Below are 15,924 nucleotides of genomic sequence, written 5' to 3' on the forward strand. Positions count from 1 at the left end.
TCACTTCAGAAATGTGCAAAGTAAAAATAAGTAGTTTAAAAACTGTCATTGTTATTATTATTATTGTTATTGTTTTTAAAGCAGCATATTAGTACGACACAAAAAATATCAATCTATGTCTGTGTTTTTTTTAATATGTGTATGTTACTTTGTTACTAGATGTTATAAACAGTATACCTGTCATAAATTATAAGGAAAGATTTATTATAGGATAGGGCACAAACAGGAAGGAAATTTATCTAGACAGGAGGACAACGTAAACAGACCACTTATGTTCTGCAGCGCCACAATGTGGGAATAATAATGAATTGTTCTCTTTACCTCCTCCTCGCGCTTTACCTCGTGTCTCCACAAGGAGGGAGCAACGGTATGCTGGCTGCTTTAGGTGCTGTCGGAAATCTAATGTATAACTTGGAAGCGATAGCCAAAATAGACAAGTATATACGCGTCAGCCAACTAGACAAATTGCCTGTTTGTTTGCATGTAGCGAACACGGTCAATGTCCGTGCCTGCTCAGACACACGGACTGTTTTCTTGAAGTTAAGAGACAGCACATGTCGGGGACGTTTATTGTTGCAAAAAAGCGTTTCAAAATCATTAAAAAAAACTACAGATGTTTCATCTTATACAGCAGTTCAGCCCATCGCCCATTTATGGAGAGGAAATGTGTCTTTTCACTATTCACATTTCGCCCAAACTATCAGTCACTTTAGGGATGATGACCAACAAATCCAAGAACCTGTTTGAAAACAGTGTGACCTCCCTGGTCCCGTGTGGTGTGTCCAGCCAGCTGAAGCAGGACCGCCCCATAGCCTACATATTAAATCGCTGTACTGCTCAGACTGCCCCCCGTTTTTTGGCAACAGCAGCGGCGCAGCCCCTCCTGAAGGAGGAGAAGTCTGATTAGACGCCAGTTTTATTGCGTTGTCATGTTTCACAAGGAGTCCAGATGCTCCGAGGCCGTCTGACACTGTAATTTCATGGATGCACCCAAAGCCTGAAAGAGGAAAGTTATTTCTTTTCATTCCTCTCAACTCTTTCTTCTTCTTCTTGCGCTTCTACTACAAGAAACCAAGTTTTCATGGGTGAACATCGTTGGTGCAAACTGTAGTATTGTGTTTGGTGCAAATCTTGTTCGCTTGTCAAGATGCAGTTCCGCACCGTCCTTGACGTAAATGTTGTGGACGTGCAGAAAAGAAGGAATCCTTCGAAGCACTATGTAAGTTGTATACTCTCTCTGTTTTCGTTCTGTTCTTGTTCAAGTAGATCACCAGTGCAGTTATTGTGTATTGTCTCTGTGGAAATTTAACCCATGCTATGCAGCTCTGTGGACGCCAGTGTTGCTCTGAGGGTCCATCACTTTCACCAAACAGCTGTTGAACGGACCTGGTGCTTTTTTTTTTTTAAATTTTATTTTATTTTTTAAATAGAGACATTCATGGTACCCAGAAGATGTCTCTTTATGACTGTGGTGATCTGAGGCGTTGTATTTTTGTCACCACATGGCTTTGATTGAAATGTAGATACAACCTATTACATTTGATTTTGTATATACTTGACAACAGTGATTGATTATCAGGTCATTTAAAAAATATCAGACGCTTTGATTTATTTGGGTATTTTAATAAACTAAAGTAATTGTGTTTTAAAAAATGTTTAAAGTAATAGTCTTCTTGCAAGCTTTTGCTTAGTGCTGTACTGTCGTGCCAGAAAAACACCAGCATTTTATTTTTGCCTGTAAAATACAGTGTCACTGTGTCTGACGTCTGACAGAGCCGACAGCACACACGGAGGCTTAAAAACACAAACAAACTGAAATCACATATACGTTACAGCCAGCTGGATGAGGATCCTAAGACTTGGGCTGCACCCTAAGCAGCACCATCGTTTAAATAGACGTAGCAAAAATAGTAGTCAGGGATTTGCAGCTATATTTTTACACACATATATATTTAATGTTTTAATTGTGTATATGGCATGCAGACTAACTGTGGTGCCCTGTTTCCCCAGTGATTTTTTGCTTTTCATTGTTCACCTAACAATCTAAAGTGCAGAAAAAGTGATGTGTTCATGTTTGAATGTTAGATGAGAACGAGCTAACCCAGGGATTAACTTTATTCAAACTCTGTTAAGCTGGGACCTTTGGTAACTGATATGTTTTGTTTCCTCAAAGGAGAGCTCATTTACAAAGCAAATGCGTATGCTGTAGATGTCAAACCTGTAATTTAAGCTTTGAACCTTACTTCTTGTTGAGGCTAGAATGGGTTAATATGGATTTGAACTAACACAACACCAAACTTAGCATACATATCTACACAACAACCACCCAAATTCACTTAAATGTATCATATTAATGGATGAACAGATCACTCTTTACAATAACGTTTTGGTTGACAAGTAGTCTCCTTTTTATTTTGTGTTTGTTATTCATTAACAAACATTTTGCCCCATTGAAACAAACAAACCCCTACTTTAAACAAAACAACTACAAACAAATAACTAAAAAGTATTTCAATTCTACACTGCATTAACGTTACAAACAGATAAAAATCACAAGTTGCCTTCAATAAATGCATTTTTTTCACTCTGACATCAAATGTCATTACTGGTTAAATAATAGTGCATCCCCAGTCACAGTTAAAGCAGGAAAAGTAATTAATTAATACTTCAGATGAATACTTCAAATACTAGTGCCCCCGAGCACCAACCCACTTTATTGAATTTGGCCTACTCGCAGTGAACATAACTGTGTTTGTGGATTACCCGCAACATACGAAAACATGACAAACACTTTCGACCCTTAGACTATATTCAAAAGCTGGACATTACTTCCCAATCTGAAGACTTACCTCAACTCAATTCACATTTATTTACAATGCACATGTTAAAAAAAAACAAAAAAACAAATCAGAAATAAAATCAGTACTGAATCTTTTATGTACTGTTTGTGATTATGTCATTCATGTAACAGTGGCTGTCTGGCTGACTGTCTATATGGGCAAACGTGATATATCAGGTTAAAACTTTTACATGATTCAATGATTGCTGTGACTTAAAGTCATAAAATGCAATATCACTAACCGTAGGTTTAAGTTTGGATCGTCCTAGACGAATTTGTGACACCACATTTCAGATTAGGGTCATTTATTTGATGCCACATAAGGTACATATTATTAGGAAAGAATTGGTGTACCAAGAGGTAATCTTTAAAATAGCAAGGATTATATTGATCTATTTTTTTGGAGGGAATGTACCATCCGAGTGTCTTTATACCGATATGAGGTGCTGGTGCCAGTTTTGCTTTTTCCAGGCACATTCCCATGTAAACGTCATCAATAGGAAAAAGTGGAATGGCATTGGAATAGCTATATATCATTAAAGCTGTAAAGCTGGACAAAAGAAAGCCCCCACCACCACAATAGTTGGGGTAAACATTTTTTTCATATACTTGAGATGGAACAAAATACTTGCTCCTGTCCCATCTTATAGGAAATCCATTCTGTATCAGAAAACCGGTAAACAGATGCTGGCTTCCATTATTGTCACGGCGACCATGGAGGTAGTCCACAATATTGTCCGTATTGGCAAAAACGTCATCATCACCATTTAGCAAAAAATGAACTTGTTGACAGTTCCTTTTCATCCATTTGAGGAATAGAACCTGCTTTAAAGTGAGATTAAAAAATGTATCTTGAAAGTCCCATTGGAGGATGTCATTGTGTTCCTGGTGCTCTGTTTTGAGGAGTTTGTTCAATCGCTCTTTCTCAAAGTTATTACCCATTGTTCCAAGGATGAAAATCCTTCGAATCCGCAAACCTTTGTATGACCTCTCTTGAGCCCAGGTTTTTCGCAGCACTTCACGTCGTTCATAATGCATGGGGGAGCTTTTAATTACAAGCAGAAGGAAGATGTCTTCAGGTTCTTCGATGCCTCCGCATTTGTCAGGAAGGTCCAGAATCATGGGAAAATGGCGACAGTGACGATAGTAAAGAAAGTCTTTAAGTATATCAGGGAAACCATCGAAGCCTGAGATTCTGACAGCAGCCACGTTTTGTTCACATTTTGGGAATGAGTATTTATAGGAATTGTTATACATTTTTACAAGTTTTGGTGAGCGGAACATTTCAGTGTCGCTATAATATTGAAGAAAAAAAACAACAGAGAGAAGTGATCCTAAGAGCATAACAATTTCGATGTGGCCGGCCCTGGAAACAGTGAAAAAATAAATAAATAGTTACTCAACAGAAATTTCAATCAGGCATGTATCAATAAATAACGCCTTAAGACATACATACATAGTTTCTATAGGCCGTGTCTAATGCATGACTAACTAAAAATGAAGTGTGGTCTCTCTGACTTGGCTCCCTGTTGAACCAGAATTGAATTGAAAATCCTGCTCCTCACATACAAGCTCTTGAATAATCAGGGCCCATCTTAACTTAATGACCTTATAGTACCGTATCACCCCATTAGGGCTTTTTGCTCTCAGGCTGGTTCTGTGGAACCAGTTTCTAGTTTGGATTTGGAAGACAGACACCCTCTCTGCTTTTAAGTTTAGGCTTAAAACTTTCCTTTTTGATGAAGCATATAGTTAGGATTGGATCGGGTGATCCTGAATCCTCCTTTAGTTACGCTGTACTAGGTCTAGGCTGCTGGGAGATGAACATCCCATGAAGCATTAAATGTTTCTTCTTCAGTCACCTTTTTCGCTCACTATGTGTTTATACACCTCTCTGCATTTAATTATGTGTTATTATTAATCTCTACTGGTAGGGAGTCATATTCATTTTGAGGTTTTCTGTTTTCTGTGTAACATTGTAAGGTCTTTACCTTACAATGTAAAGCACCTTGAGTTCCCTCAAGGTGAACTTTTGTTGTGATTTGACGCGTTGAAGGTAGGCCTCTGAAAAGCACATCACTGATGTTACCAGTGATGACATACTATCAAACTACCAGGCAACCTTGCTTTTATACAGGAGTATAACCAGAATTAACCAGCTACTGCCCAGCTGACTCGAGTCCACTATTACAAAGAGATGTATTGCAGAGGAGTTGCACTCACTGGCACAGACTGACTTGGATTGATTGCAGCTTGTTGATAATATTTCTGCCTTTAAATTACACAGCTGTTATTTGCAAAAATGACAAAAAATTGTCCTAGAGGGCTTGGAGTCAATCAGAGTGACTCAATCTTTGATTTCCCCAACTACTTGCAGTCCTCTTTGATAAGGAGGTTAATAAAAAATAATAGCTTAATATAACTGATATAGGAACAGTACATTTTGTTGTGTTACATTTTAGGATTGATCTCTTATTGAAACTTCTTTGGAGGAATTCAGATTTTGGAGTCATGGTTTATATCTGATAAAACATTTTTTTATTTTATTTGACATTTTTCAAAAAGCTCCAGATATTCTGTAATTATATAATAAAACATTTAAAACTGTGTCTAACTAAGTGTAACCATTCTTAGGTTACACCATAAATGACAGAAGTATATTAAAAAGTAAAAATGTATCAAATCAAAGGTGTTTTTACTAAAATAATATATCATTAAAATTAGTTCGGAATAAACTGAATGTATACCAATCAAGTACATTTAATTTGATCATATTCTAATAAATTTACTTTTGACATTATACTTATGTAACAAAATTGCATGCAAAATGTCCATATAATCAAATTACTTAAAGTCAGCATTTTGAACATAACCTGAACTCTTCACCTTGAACAGGTGTGACAATGACTGAAATGGAAATTGGAGTGTTGTCACTAGAACCAATCTTCCAGTTCACTGAAACGCTAGAAGTAGATCATCCTGTTTTCTTTACTGTTATTTCCTAAACGTCTGCGAAACAGTAAGCTTTCTAGCGAACTATTAACTGTGATAAAATGCAAATTCAATGAATAATAAATCATAATGCTACAGAACCCCCCCCCCCCCACCATACACACATACACACACATAACATTAGTATTATATCATTCTAGCTTTAATGCTAGAATTGTTTGACTTGTAACTTATCTTTATTTCCTCTTATAGTTAACTTATAAAGGAATATAGCCTCTCAGTGATAGTGTATTTGAAAGCTAAGAATCTTTTTCAGGACTTCTTAGAATGACAGAAAAGTTCTCATTCAAACATCATCTCAGCTTATCTTGTCTAAACCAATACAAGTTTTAACAAAATTAACCTCCTAAGACCCGAACTCTTACACGGCATGCATTTTAAATTTCTCTTTGATATTTGGTCACATTGGGTGATGAATGTAAAAACAAAGAATTACCAGATTTTTTTTACCTTATTTTTGTTTTTAAGAAAAATAAGAGCCACATATGAGAATATTCGTTTAAAATTTTGATTGAACAGTAGCAGTATAATGTCCTCATAAGTGGATATCAGGCCCTTGTAGAGCAAAATTCAGTATTTTGGTCTAAATAACCCAAAATGTGATGTCCACATATGTGGACGCCAGGTCCTAGGAGGTTAAAGCACATTATTGTCTTTATACAAACGGCATATGACAGAAAAGTCAATGATTACCTGATCATTTTGTCTGACCGAAGTGAGGGCCAAGTCTCCTCTGATAGCTGAGTTAGCTGTGTGAAATACGAGTCACTGTGGCACACAAACTTGTTTAACTTCTCAGGTTGTGTTGCTCGTCATCGCTGAGACTTAATGCTCAAGCGACTAAGCTATGCAAAACCCCAGTCAAATAGGCTTAGAAACTGGCTGTGGTCTTTTGTCAACAAGTGGTGACTCGGAAAAAATGTGGGGTTGGCCCATCAAATTACTGCAGTTCCTGGTAGTTTGGGATTTGCTAGAGGGTCCTGGCTAGCCTGGGCCCATGTGACTGGGGCTTTAAATGACTGATTGGGGGTTATATAACAAACTGTTCTATTTTATGCAGGATATTTTTTTTATTACACTGTTTATGTTTATCATGGATATACTTTTTTTAGACTTTCTATTGTCTATGAGAGATATTCGGAAATCTTCTGATGAAATGAATTATGGTTTTTTACCTCTCGTTTCACCTCTCATCCGAGAAGCTTGTTCAGCTCTAAGGTCAAATGGTGGAGAGTCCCATTTGACCTTAGAACTGAAGAAGAGACCATATTTCTCCCATATTAGCTTCTCTTTATTGGCTCCCCATTAAATGCAGAATCAAATGTAAAATCCTTCTCCTGACAACATTATTTAAAAGTAGATTGGGAGGGAGAGCTTTTAGGTTCCAGGCTTTTCTTATGTGGAACCAGCTCCCCAGTTTAGATTCAGGAGACAGATACTCTCTCTACTATTAAGACCAGGCTTAAAACTTTCCTTTTTAATAACACTGGTACTGGTATTATGGGTGGATCAGTTAAAAAAATCCCTTAAAACCCTTGTTTAAAATCCCTTTTAACAGGAAGAAATCTTTGGCAGAACCGAAGCATAGTTTAAAATTACATCACTTGAATACATGAATATTCTTGATTCACTAGTAGTAGAAATAGTCGATGAGTTTCACTTTCTCAGAAAAAAGGTTACGTAAATTACAAGGTCTCAATCTTAAGCCTACATTACATCTTATTGTTAACATGGATGGTTTGAGACCGTCTGTGACAGCTGAGTTGTCATTCGTGTTATACTAGTCTGCTTGGAGCCTGGCCTCTCGGGATATATGTGGTAGGTATAATATGTTGACCGTCCATGTTGAACATGCTCGCGTGCTTATATTCTTGATAGCATAACATGAGAAGAGAGAAACTCTGAGAATAGAAGTATAATCAGGCAAGAAATGCCTCAACTGTCCAAAATATCTCTTCATATAATAAAGTCATTAAGATATGGCTTAAAGCCATACCTTTCTGAGTACACCTGATCTCATCTGATCTCAGGAGAAAAGAAAGTTTGGGCCTAGCTGGGATTTCGATGGGAGACTCCCTGAGAATACCAGGTGCTGTTGGTTTGGACTTGAGCAGTAGCGTGGGTCGCCTACCAATTGGAAAGGATCCCTGGCTCCTCCAAGTATGCATGTTCAAGTATCCCTGGGAAACATACTAAACCCAAAGTAGCTCCTGATACTTTCACTCAGTGTCTGCGTGTGAAAGTCTGTGGTATGGATATGTTACAAAAAGCAGTTAGGCGTACATAAAAGTGTTGTGTGAAATTATTATTATTATTATTATGAGTTATTATGATTATTTGAATAAATTCCTTTTAACAGGAAGAAACCTTTGCCCAAAATTGGCCCCTCCCCCGAGCCTGCCATGTCTCTTTTTAACAGTTGCTTACTCATCTTTATGTTTGCATTTTAGGATGACAATGTAATTACAGTCTTATCATCAGCAAGTGCAGCATGTTTGTTTTGTCACTGAAAGGTGATCTTTACAGGACATCTTTGTTTATATATATTTTAAATAGCAAATTCACACAAATAACACCGAACCCCAAATACTATTCCGTGAATGTCCACTGTGTGAATGTCTGTTTGAATATTAGTTAAAGTACTTCACAGGTGTATGAATGTATGTGTGTGTGATTGTGTGACTCTTGCCAAAATTGAGTAGAAAGCCACTATATAAGTACCAGTCCACTGACCATATTTGGCAAAAATTAATATGGGTGTAATTAAAAGTGCATAATGCTTAATAATGTTAACAACAATGTTTTTTGGAAATGGATAATTTGCAGATTTTCTTTGTATTACTGCAGCGTCTTTACCTCACATGACCGTTGTTATGATTTTGTGCTATATAAATACAATTGCATTGAATAACCAGAAATTTTAGGTATTGACAGTATGGCTGTGAAAAGCGATGAATCCTAGACCTTGATTTTTCATTCACAAACTCAAAATGTGCATTTTTCCTGTGCTTTTATTTATAGTTAAATACTTGACATTAAAACTAACTGCATACAAGTGCTCCTTTAGAAAATATTAGTATGCTTACATGCTACTGTAATTGTGTCAGGATGTGTCAGGATGTTAATCTCCTTCTGTGCCTGTTAGGATTCTTATAGCCTCTAAGAGCTGCTTTTAAGCTGTGGACTTTCTGGCCTTAATGTTATCTCACTCAAACTGTTGAGCCATAACAGTTGAACCATGTCTCAGTGGGACAGCAAAAAATCAATTAGCCCATCAGGTCCAATTGGATTAATTAACCTGAGAGTTGGGATCAATTGAATCATCCATCTCCTGCTGAGGGAGGGTCCCCAAGGCAGCTAAAGACAGGGCACAGACCTTTTCTCTTGGGATTAAAGCCGGAGGTGAGGTTTGACTGGGAAGTCCCCCAGAGGGAATCTCATTATATATGAGCTAAGCAACTGGAATGCTTATCCGGTATTGAGAGAGGAAAGAAGCAGCCCTTTGTCTTTTGTCTCAACTGTCCAAGTGTGACTTCCTTCCAGGCAGTTGTAGCAGTGGTGCCAAAGAGTACAGCAACTAAGCCTTGTTTACATATACTTCCAAAGGATGCTTATGGTAGAGGAGATGTCAAATCCTCTGTTTACTATATTAACACTCCTGGTAACTAGATACTTACACATTTACATTAAGTACATGCTTGTCAGCTGTGACTACCAATCGAGGTATTTAAACTCTCACAGCTTCGTGAATGTGTGTGAACAACAGAGTTACACAATTGCTCCGAGCTCAGCTAAACACGGAAAGAAGAATTCAAATATCCAATGCATGTGGTCTGGTTTAAGCAGTGTTTTTTCTAGTTAACTCAACCTCCATGTTGAAAAAGAAGATACATGAAATGTCTTTAGTTTTAGTCTTTGGTCAAATTAGTCAACCAAGCCTGAGGAGGCTTTGATGTATCTGTTTAGTAAGGCTTGGGAGGTCTGCATGACTGTGAGTCAACAGCCTTTACAAAATGTGATTGTGTTGTAATTTGGTATTACAAATTACTTTGTCAGCTCCTGACAAAGAACACCCTATTATAATGATTAAAAAGGCTAAAACACTGAAACTGATTAAAACAAAGCTAAGCTGAAATGAACAAACCCACTCTGGAAACAATTGAAAACTGATGGAAAATTACAAAACTAGCTAGAGTCAAGTCTGTGTGCCATCTGATTGTGCCAAAGTGTGAATACCTCAGTAAATAGCATGGTGCATTCAGTTAGTGAGTGTCATGTGTGGTTTCTTGTGTAAGCTCCCTTTCCTAAACGACACAGGTGCTATACAATTCTCCTGAAATCATGTGTGTAAGCAATTATACATGAGACAGAAGAAAAATATTATTATTGTTATTATTATTATTTTTTAAAATCAGAATAACATAACATAACAATAAACATAAATATAAATACAACTGAAACATGACATTTAAAGTGTCACACATTATATCACTACTGCGTAGAGATCACCTTAAATTACCAAAAGTGACATCAAATATTACCTTGGCAGCTGTGGCTTAAGCTTTAGAGTACCCATCTGTTAATTGCAAGGTTAGTGGTTTAATTCCCAGTCCCAGCTTCTCCAGATGGCAAATTAATATTCTGATAATATTCTGCAGCCCCTCCGCTTCTGAAGTGAACTGTGCTTTTGCCTAATATGAGAAAGTTTGGTTAGGCTGTCTGTGTCTAATTAGCGAGCTGCTGGAAAACTATTTTGTAATAAGCAGTTTGCAGAAAGAAGACTTAATTTCAAACTAGTAACTGATGTCCTTGCAGCTTGCCACCATATGTGTAAATGATGCTTTTATAAATACTCTGCGCCATGGGTTTAGATGAAAATGTATTAGGTGTAGCCATCTGTTTCCGAACCTCAGGGTGAGCGCTCTTTATTGTTGAGGTAAATAAAACATTTATTTTGGGAGTATTTTGTAAATGACCGATTTGTGCCAAGGAAAGGATACTCCTGTTTGCGCGTTAGTATGAGTCAGCACTTCCTTTCCTTGTTATCTTTTGTGGTGGTAGAACTGGCAGAACTTGACACAACGGAAGCCAATTTTTCCCTTCAAACAGTGGACTCATGTGACACTGGTAATGTAAAACTCAAAAATGAAAACTAATGAGAGTCTCATATTCATGTACAGCAAAGAAAATAACAGGCTTACAGCGTTTATTAAACCGCCGCATTCAATATTTGTACTTGTGAAATATTTGAATCAGCTGCATTCAATCGGCTGCACTTAAATACACAAGAGTAATTCAATATGCATGTTTTTAATGAGACACAATGCTTCAAATCTATTGGCCCTCTCATTGACCCCCTGATGGCTTTCCAATGTGTGACTGACAAAGAGAAACATAATGAATTTATTTGACCTTTGATGATCCTTTGAAGGAAAGTCAGAAAGGGGTAAAACGGTGCCATGATGTCTCTGACAAAGTGATATTGTTCCTAATGGGCTTCTTTTGTTTGTTCTTTTCTCTGCAGGTGTACCTTATCAATGTTACTTACTCAGACTCCACTTCCCATGTCATCTACAGAAGGTACAGCAAATTCTTTGACCTACAGGTACGTTACACTGCAACGACTACAAAATAATTTTACAGATTTAATTCATAGTTGCACAGGCAGTTGCCCAAAAGCTCAATGTTTTGTATTAAGAATGGTTCTAATATGTCTTATGTGTTGTTGTATTGCAATATTAAACTCCGCAAGGCCAGTTTGACCTTTCAGTCAACGTCTTTCTGTTCAGCTCCTGTTTAGTGAAAGGTCTTATTTAAGGCGACTGCATGGAAATAGGAAAATAGGGGAAATCCAGTCACCAGATGCAGGAAAAAACATGACCTCAGAATGCAGAATGCAGTATGGGGCAAACTTCTACAGGATCCTGTAGCAGTAAAATACAAACCCAATTCCAAAAATGTTGGGAGGCTGTGTAAAATGTAAATAAAATAAAAAAATCCAGTGATTTACAAATCTTATAAACTGGTATTTTTCTTAAAGTCTGTAAATGTTTGGGGACTGAGAACCGGTGTGCCTTTCCAATTGTGCAAGGTCCCATTTTCTTAGGCATTAATGCACTCCCAAAACATTCTTTTAATGAAATTGTAAAATGTCTTAGTTTAAAATGTTTATATGTTTTCTATGCCCTGTTGTAAATAAAATAAGCGTTTATGAGTTTTGTGACGTAAGTTTAGAAATTTAGATTCTACACAGTATCAACGTTTTGTTTTGGAAATGGGTGTTGTATCTGCCTTTCTGTATACTATAGTTTGTTTCCTAGAAAGAAAGTTAGAGTTAAACCCTAAATGAGTGCATTAAGTCCTTTTCTTGTAAAAGGCTGTCTGTGGACCTTCTCCAATGGCCCTCTCAAAGTGCAGTAAAGCACTTTGGCTCTGGTGGGCTGGCTGTAGGAAACCCTTTGTTCTCTTGTCTCTTGCTAATAGCCAGGAAAAGTCTGCCCTGGTCTGTTTGACTGAAACAGACCTCCTCTCCTGTCTTTGTAAACATTAGTCTTGTGCATGGATCTCTGCTTCCAGGTTATGTTTGTCTGGTTGTGGTAATCATGAAGAACAACCGTCTGCAGCTGTCAATACGGAATGATTAGGTTTAGGGCATTTGCCTGTATATATGTTGCATATAGTATGGATTGCTTAATACATTTTTAGAATTGAAGTCAGTAAGAATACTAAAGGACTATGCAGCTTAAGTAATGCAGTAAGGCCAGTCCCAAAATGCATTCGATTCAAAAGGGAGGCTCTTGTAGGTTGGGGGTTGTGGTAAAGAGCAATTTTGTCACCCTGACTTTAAAGATATAAGATAATAAGATAAGACAGCTATTGGATGCCTCAGAAGCAATAATTTGGAACAATAAAGGTTTCGTTGTCGTCTGAATTTTCAAATACTCAATTCTCAAATGAGTTTGAGCTTGTTTGTGTGTCTGCCAACTGACACCTACAGTCTTTTCCAAACTCTTCACAGTTGCTCTCTTTTCGTAGCACAATTGCGTGTTTTGTGTTCGCAAGAAGCTGAAAAGAGGGGGGCCAAATGTGACCATGATCTCATCAGATAACCATGAATTCAAGTTGAAAAGCTAAATAAGGTCACAGAACAAGAAACGCCTTTTTAATCAATTTTTCATACCGTGTCTAAAATCGTTTTAGTAATTTAAAGCTGGCTATATACAAATCATTGTCATCAACAAGCTGTTTGGCTGATTGTCTTTTAAAGATGAAGTATTCTCTTTTACTGCCAATTTGACATCCAAAAATGCACTCACTGCTGAAATTTCAAACCTCTCCAGCACACTTAAGATAGTTCATAACTGCTCCTTTGGGAAGCAGTTATCATAAATTACCAGGATCCCGTCTCCTTTTTTATCTGATTCCTCCCCCCTTTGTCTTTTCTGCTGACGTAAAGTGAAGTGCACTCTTTGTAATGCATGTGCAGAGTTAAGCCCATTGATTTCTTGGTTTAGAGACATTTGTTTCTATGCTAGAAGATTGCTGAGCCTGAATTTCATCAAGCACTGTTTCTGTTGTCAAAGGGAAATGTTTTTGACCTGCACATGTTTGACGTGAGCAGATTTGGTCAGTGTGTCAAGCGAGTGTGGTCTCCCCCTCCACACACACCCTTAAACCACAGCGTATAGGTCGCATGGGTCACAGCATTCCACAGGGGGGATTGTGGCGTGTGCAAGCTGGCCTGGTTTCCTTTTGGACAGAAACCTCTCCAAAATCCCTTAGTTGTCATTATTTTGGGATTGAGTGACTAGGCCAGCAGTGAGCTCTACCCTGTCTACATTATAATTTCTCTGTCCTACATTCCTGACATGAATCAGGACTTTAAAAGCTTTGAGGGGTTATTTTTCTCCAACATTGGTATCACACGTTCAGAATGGCCTTTATTTAAAGGTTATTTAAAATGATGCAGCAACAATTTAGCATTGTAATAGTGTAGCATAATGACAAGAGTTAGATCGTTTTACCTTGGTTTTACCCCCCCCATCTCTCTGTAACCTACATAACCAAGATTTCTCCTTGAAATGAGACTTGGAAGTGTAGCAGCTGTTAATGTAGCCCTATCCTGTTTGTTGTAACACTAAAAGCAGGAAGTGACAAGAACTGAGAAACACCTGGTAGGAAAAGACAAGGAGACACCTACGACACAAATAGACTAAATGTGATCAAACTACATTACCTAGATTAACTACGTTAATGAGAACCAAAACTAAGATGTGGAATTGGCAAAGGCACCATAATATGGTCTAAAGGATTATTAAGGATGCACCATTTGGTATTTTAGAGCTATATTAGCAAGCCTGATTAATGACATGCATTTATAAACTGGATTTATAAGTCACACAGATATAGACCTTCTAATTAATTGCAAATTGCAAATAAGATACTTTATTTTACCTCGGTGAATAGCTCTTTGATGGGCTGTTGTTATGATTGACTACACAGCAAGCTTTGATATTTGTTAGATACTTTCTTTAGAAATGCTCCAAAAGACACCAACACCATAAAACAGTCCGATGGTTCTATTCAGTGACTGTATCTGTCTGAAGGCTTCACTTCTGGTGAACTAAAGCTTTCAGACAGCTACAGGCTACTGTTACTATTGCTGGCACTCAAAGCAACCACACCTTTAGTAGTTTTGTATTTAATGATAGGCCATAATACAATAAAAACAACTTTGTTCAAATGGTTGCCATGAATGGCGGATTACTAAAGGAATGAGGAAGAAACCAAAACTTTTTCAGCAATGTACATTACCGAGTCTTTGGAAACCGACTGCCTTTTGGCATGAGCCTATTTTTTATTGTTTGAGAATGTTTAGTTTCTTTTAGGAAATTAGTAAGGGTATTACAATAAAAACACATAACTTTTTTTTAAGCAGTTAACTGATAGTGTGTCATAGTATTGTAGAAATCCAGAGTCTGAATAAGCATGTCTTTCAAAACCTCATCAGGCAAATTTTATTTACTTTAGTTAGTTCACAAAAAATTGTTTCAGTTAAGTTTAAAAAAAAAAGTCTCGTTTTTATTTTGAGTTAACTGAAATGTTTTTTCACATGTATTTTTAGTTTTGTAGTATAGTTTTGGTTAAACTATATAAATCTTGTTCCACACCACCCAATTTTTCATCTGCAAGCTTGTAGTCATTTCATGTTGCTTCTTCTGGAGCAGGACTCGATGTTGCAGCAAGTTCATCCCATGATCAGCCAGTGCAATGCTCAGAGAAACTGCAAACCCAAGAGCTACATCTGAGATTCTATAGGCATCAGGTGCATTTTAAATGTTAAAGTTTACAACAGTGCAGTTAAAACAGGAACGCATATGAACAAGTTTGGCTTGTTCCAAAGAACTATCAGGAGAAAGACTCTTTTGCTTTAAAGAATGTGAGCGCTTTGGTTTTGTTTTGGAAATGTGCATCTGAACAAACAGTAAGTCTTGTTGAACACTGTCCTGTGGACAGACGAGATCGTGATAACAAAACAAAGCATATCAGCACCTTAAACGACTGTCAAGCATGGTGGGGGAAGGGTGATTATTTGGGCTTGTTTTGAAGCCACAAGACCAGGGTACATTGTTACACAGAGGAGTTCATTGTTGACTCAGTGACTGCAAAGTATTTCAAAGTCCGATGTGAGACGATCTGTCCAATAGCCAAAGCTTTATTGAAACTGGGTCCCACAATAGCACAATGATGCCAAGCAGCAAGAGAGTGGATGGAAAAGAAAAGAATCAAGGTGTTGCAATGGTTCAGAAAAAGTCCAAACCTCAACCTTAAAATGTTGTGGCAGGACCTTAAGAGAACTATGCATGAACTGAAGCAACGTTGTAAAGAAGTGCGGGCCATTCCTCCAGAATCTTGTGAGAGACTGTCACATAGAAAATGATTTCTTTAAGTCATTGCTACTTAATCATGGGGTGTTTCATAGGAATTTCTAGATTTCTTTGAAATATTTAATATGACTGTAGTAAATTGTTATTCTCTTAAGTTACTCTATCCAAAAGGGTGTTGCACCATGA

At 37.4% G+C, this 15,924-nt stretch overlaps 1 protein-coding gene and 1 pseudogene across 3 annotated transcripts in view; one reads left to right on the forward strand and one right to left on the reverse strand.

The window, feature by feature from the left end:
- Positions 1 to 840: 840 nt before the first annotated feature.
- LOC146375038 (SH3 and PX domain-containing protein 2A-like) overlaps positions 841 to 15,924 on the forward strand; it is a 59,420-nt gene continuing 44,336 nt past the window's right edge. The window contains exons 1-2 of one of the 3 annotated variants that reach the window (XM_084949554.1): positions 841 to 1,219; positions 11,376 to 11,456. In XM_084949554.1, coding sequence (XP_084805680.1) covers positions 1,148 to 1,219; positions 11,376 to 11,456 — 153 coding nt within the window. In that variant the 5' untranslated portion in view covers positions 841 to 1,147. The remainder of the gene's footprint in view (positions 1,220 to 11,375; positions 11,457 to 15,924) is intronic. The other 2 variants (XM_084949555.1, XM_084949557.1) reach the window with 2 other exon arrangements.
- On the reverse strand, positions 2,396 to 4,257 carry LOC146375039 (N-acetyllactosaminide beta-1,3-N-acetylglucosaminyltransferase 3 pseudogene; annotated as a pseudogene).

The sequence above is a fragment of the Perissodus microlepis genome, chromosome 13, assembly GCF_051167445.1.
Source record: "Perissodus microlepis isolate ML-2025 ecotype Zambia chromosome 13, ASM5116744v1, whole genome shotgun sequence".
In the NCBI taxonomy this organism is placed as follows: Eukaryota; Metazoa; Chordata; class Actinopteri; order Cichliformes; family Cichlidae; genus Perissodus; species Perissodus microlepis.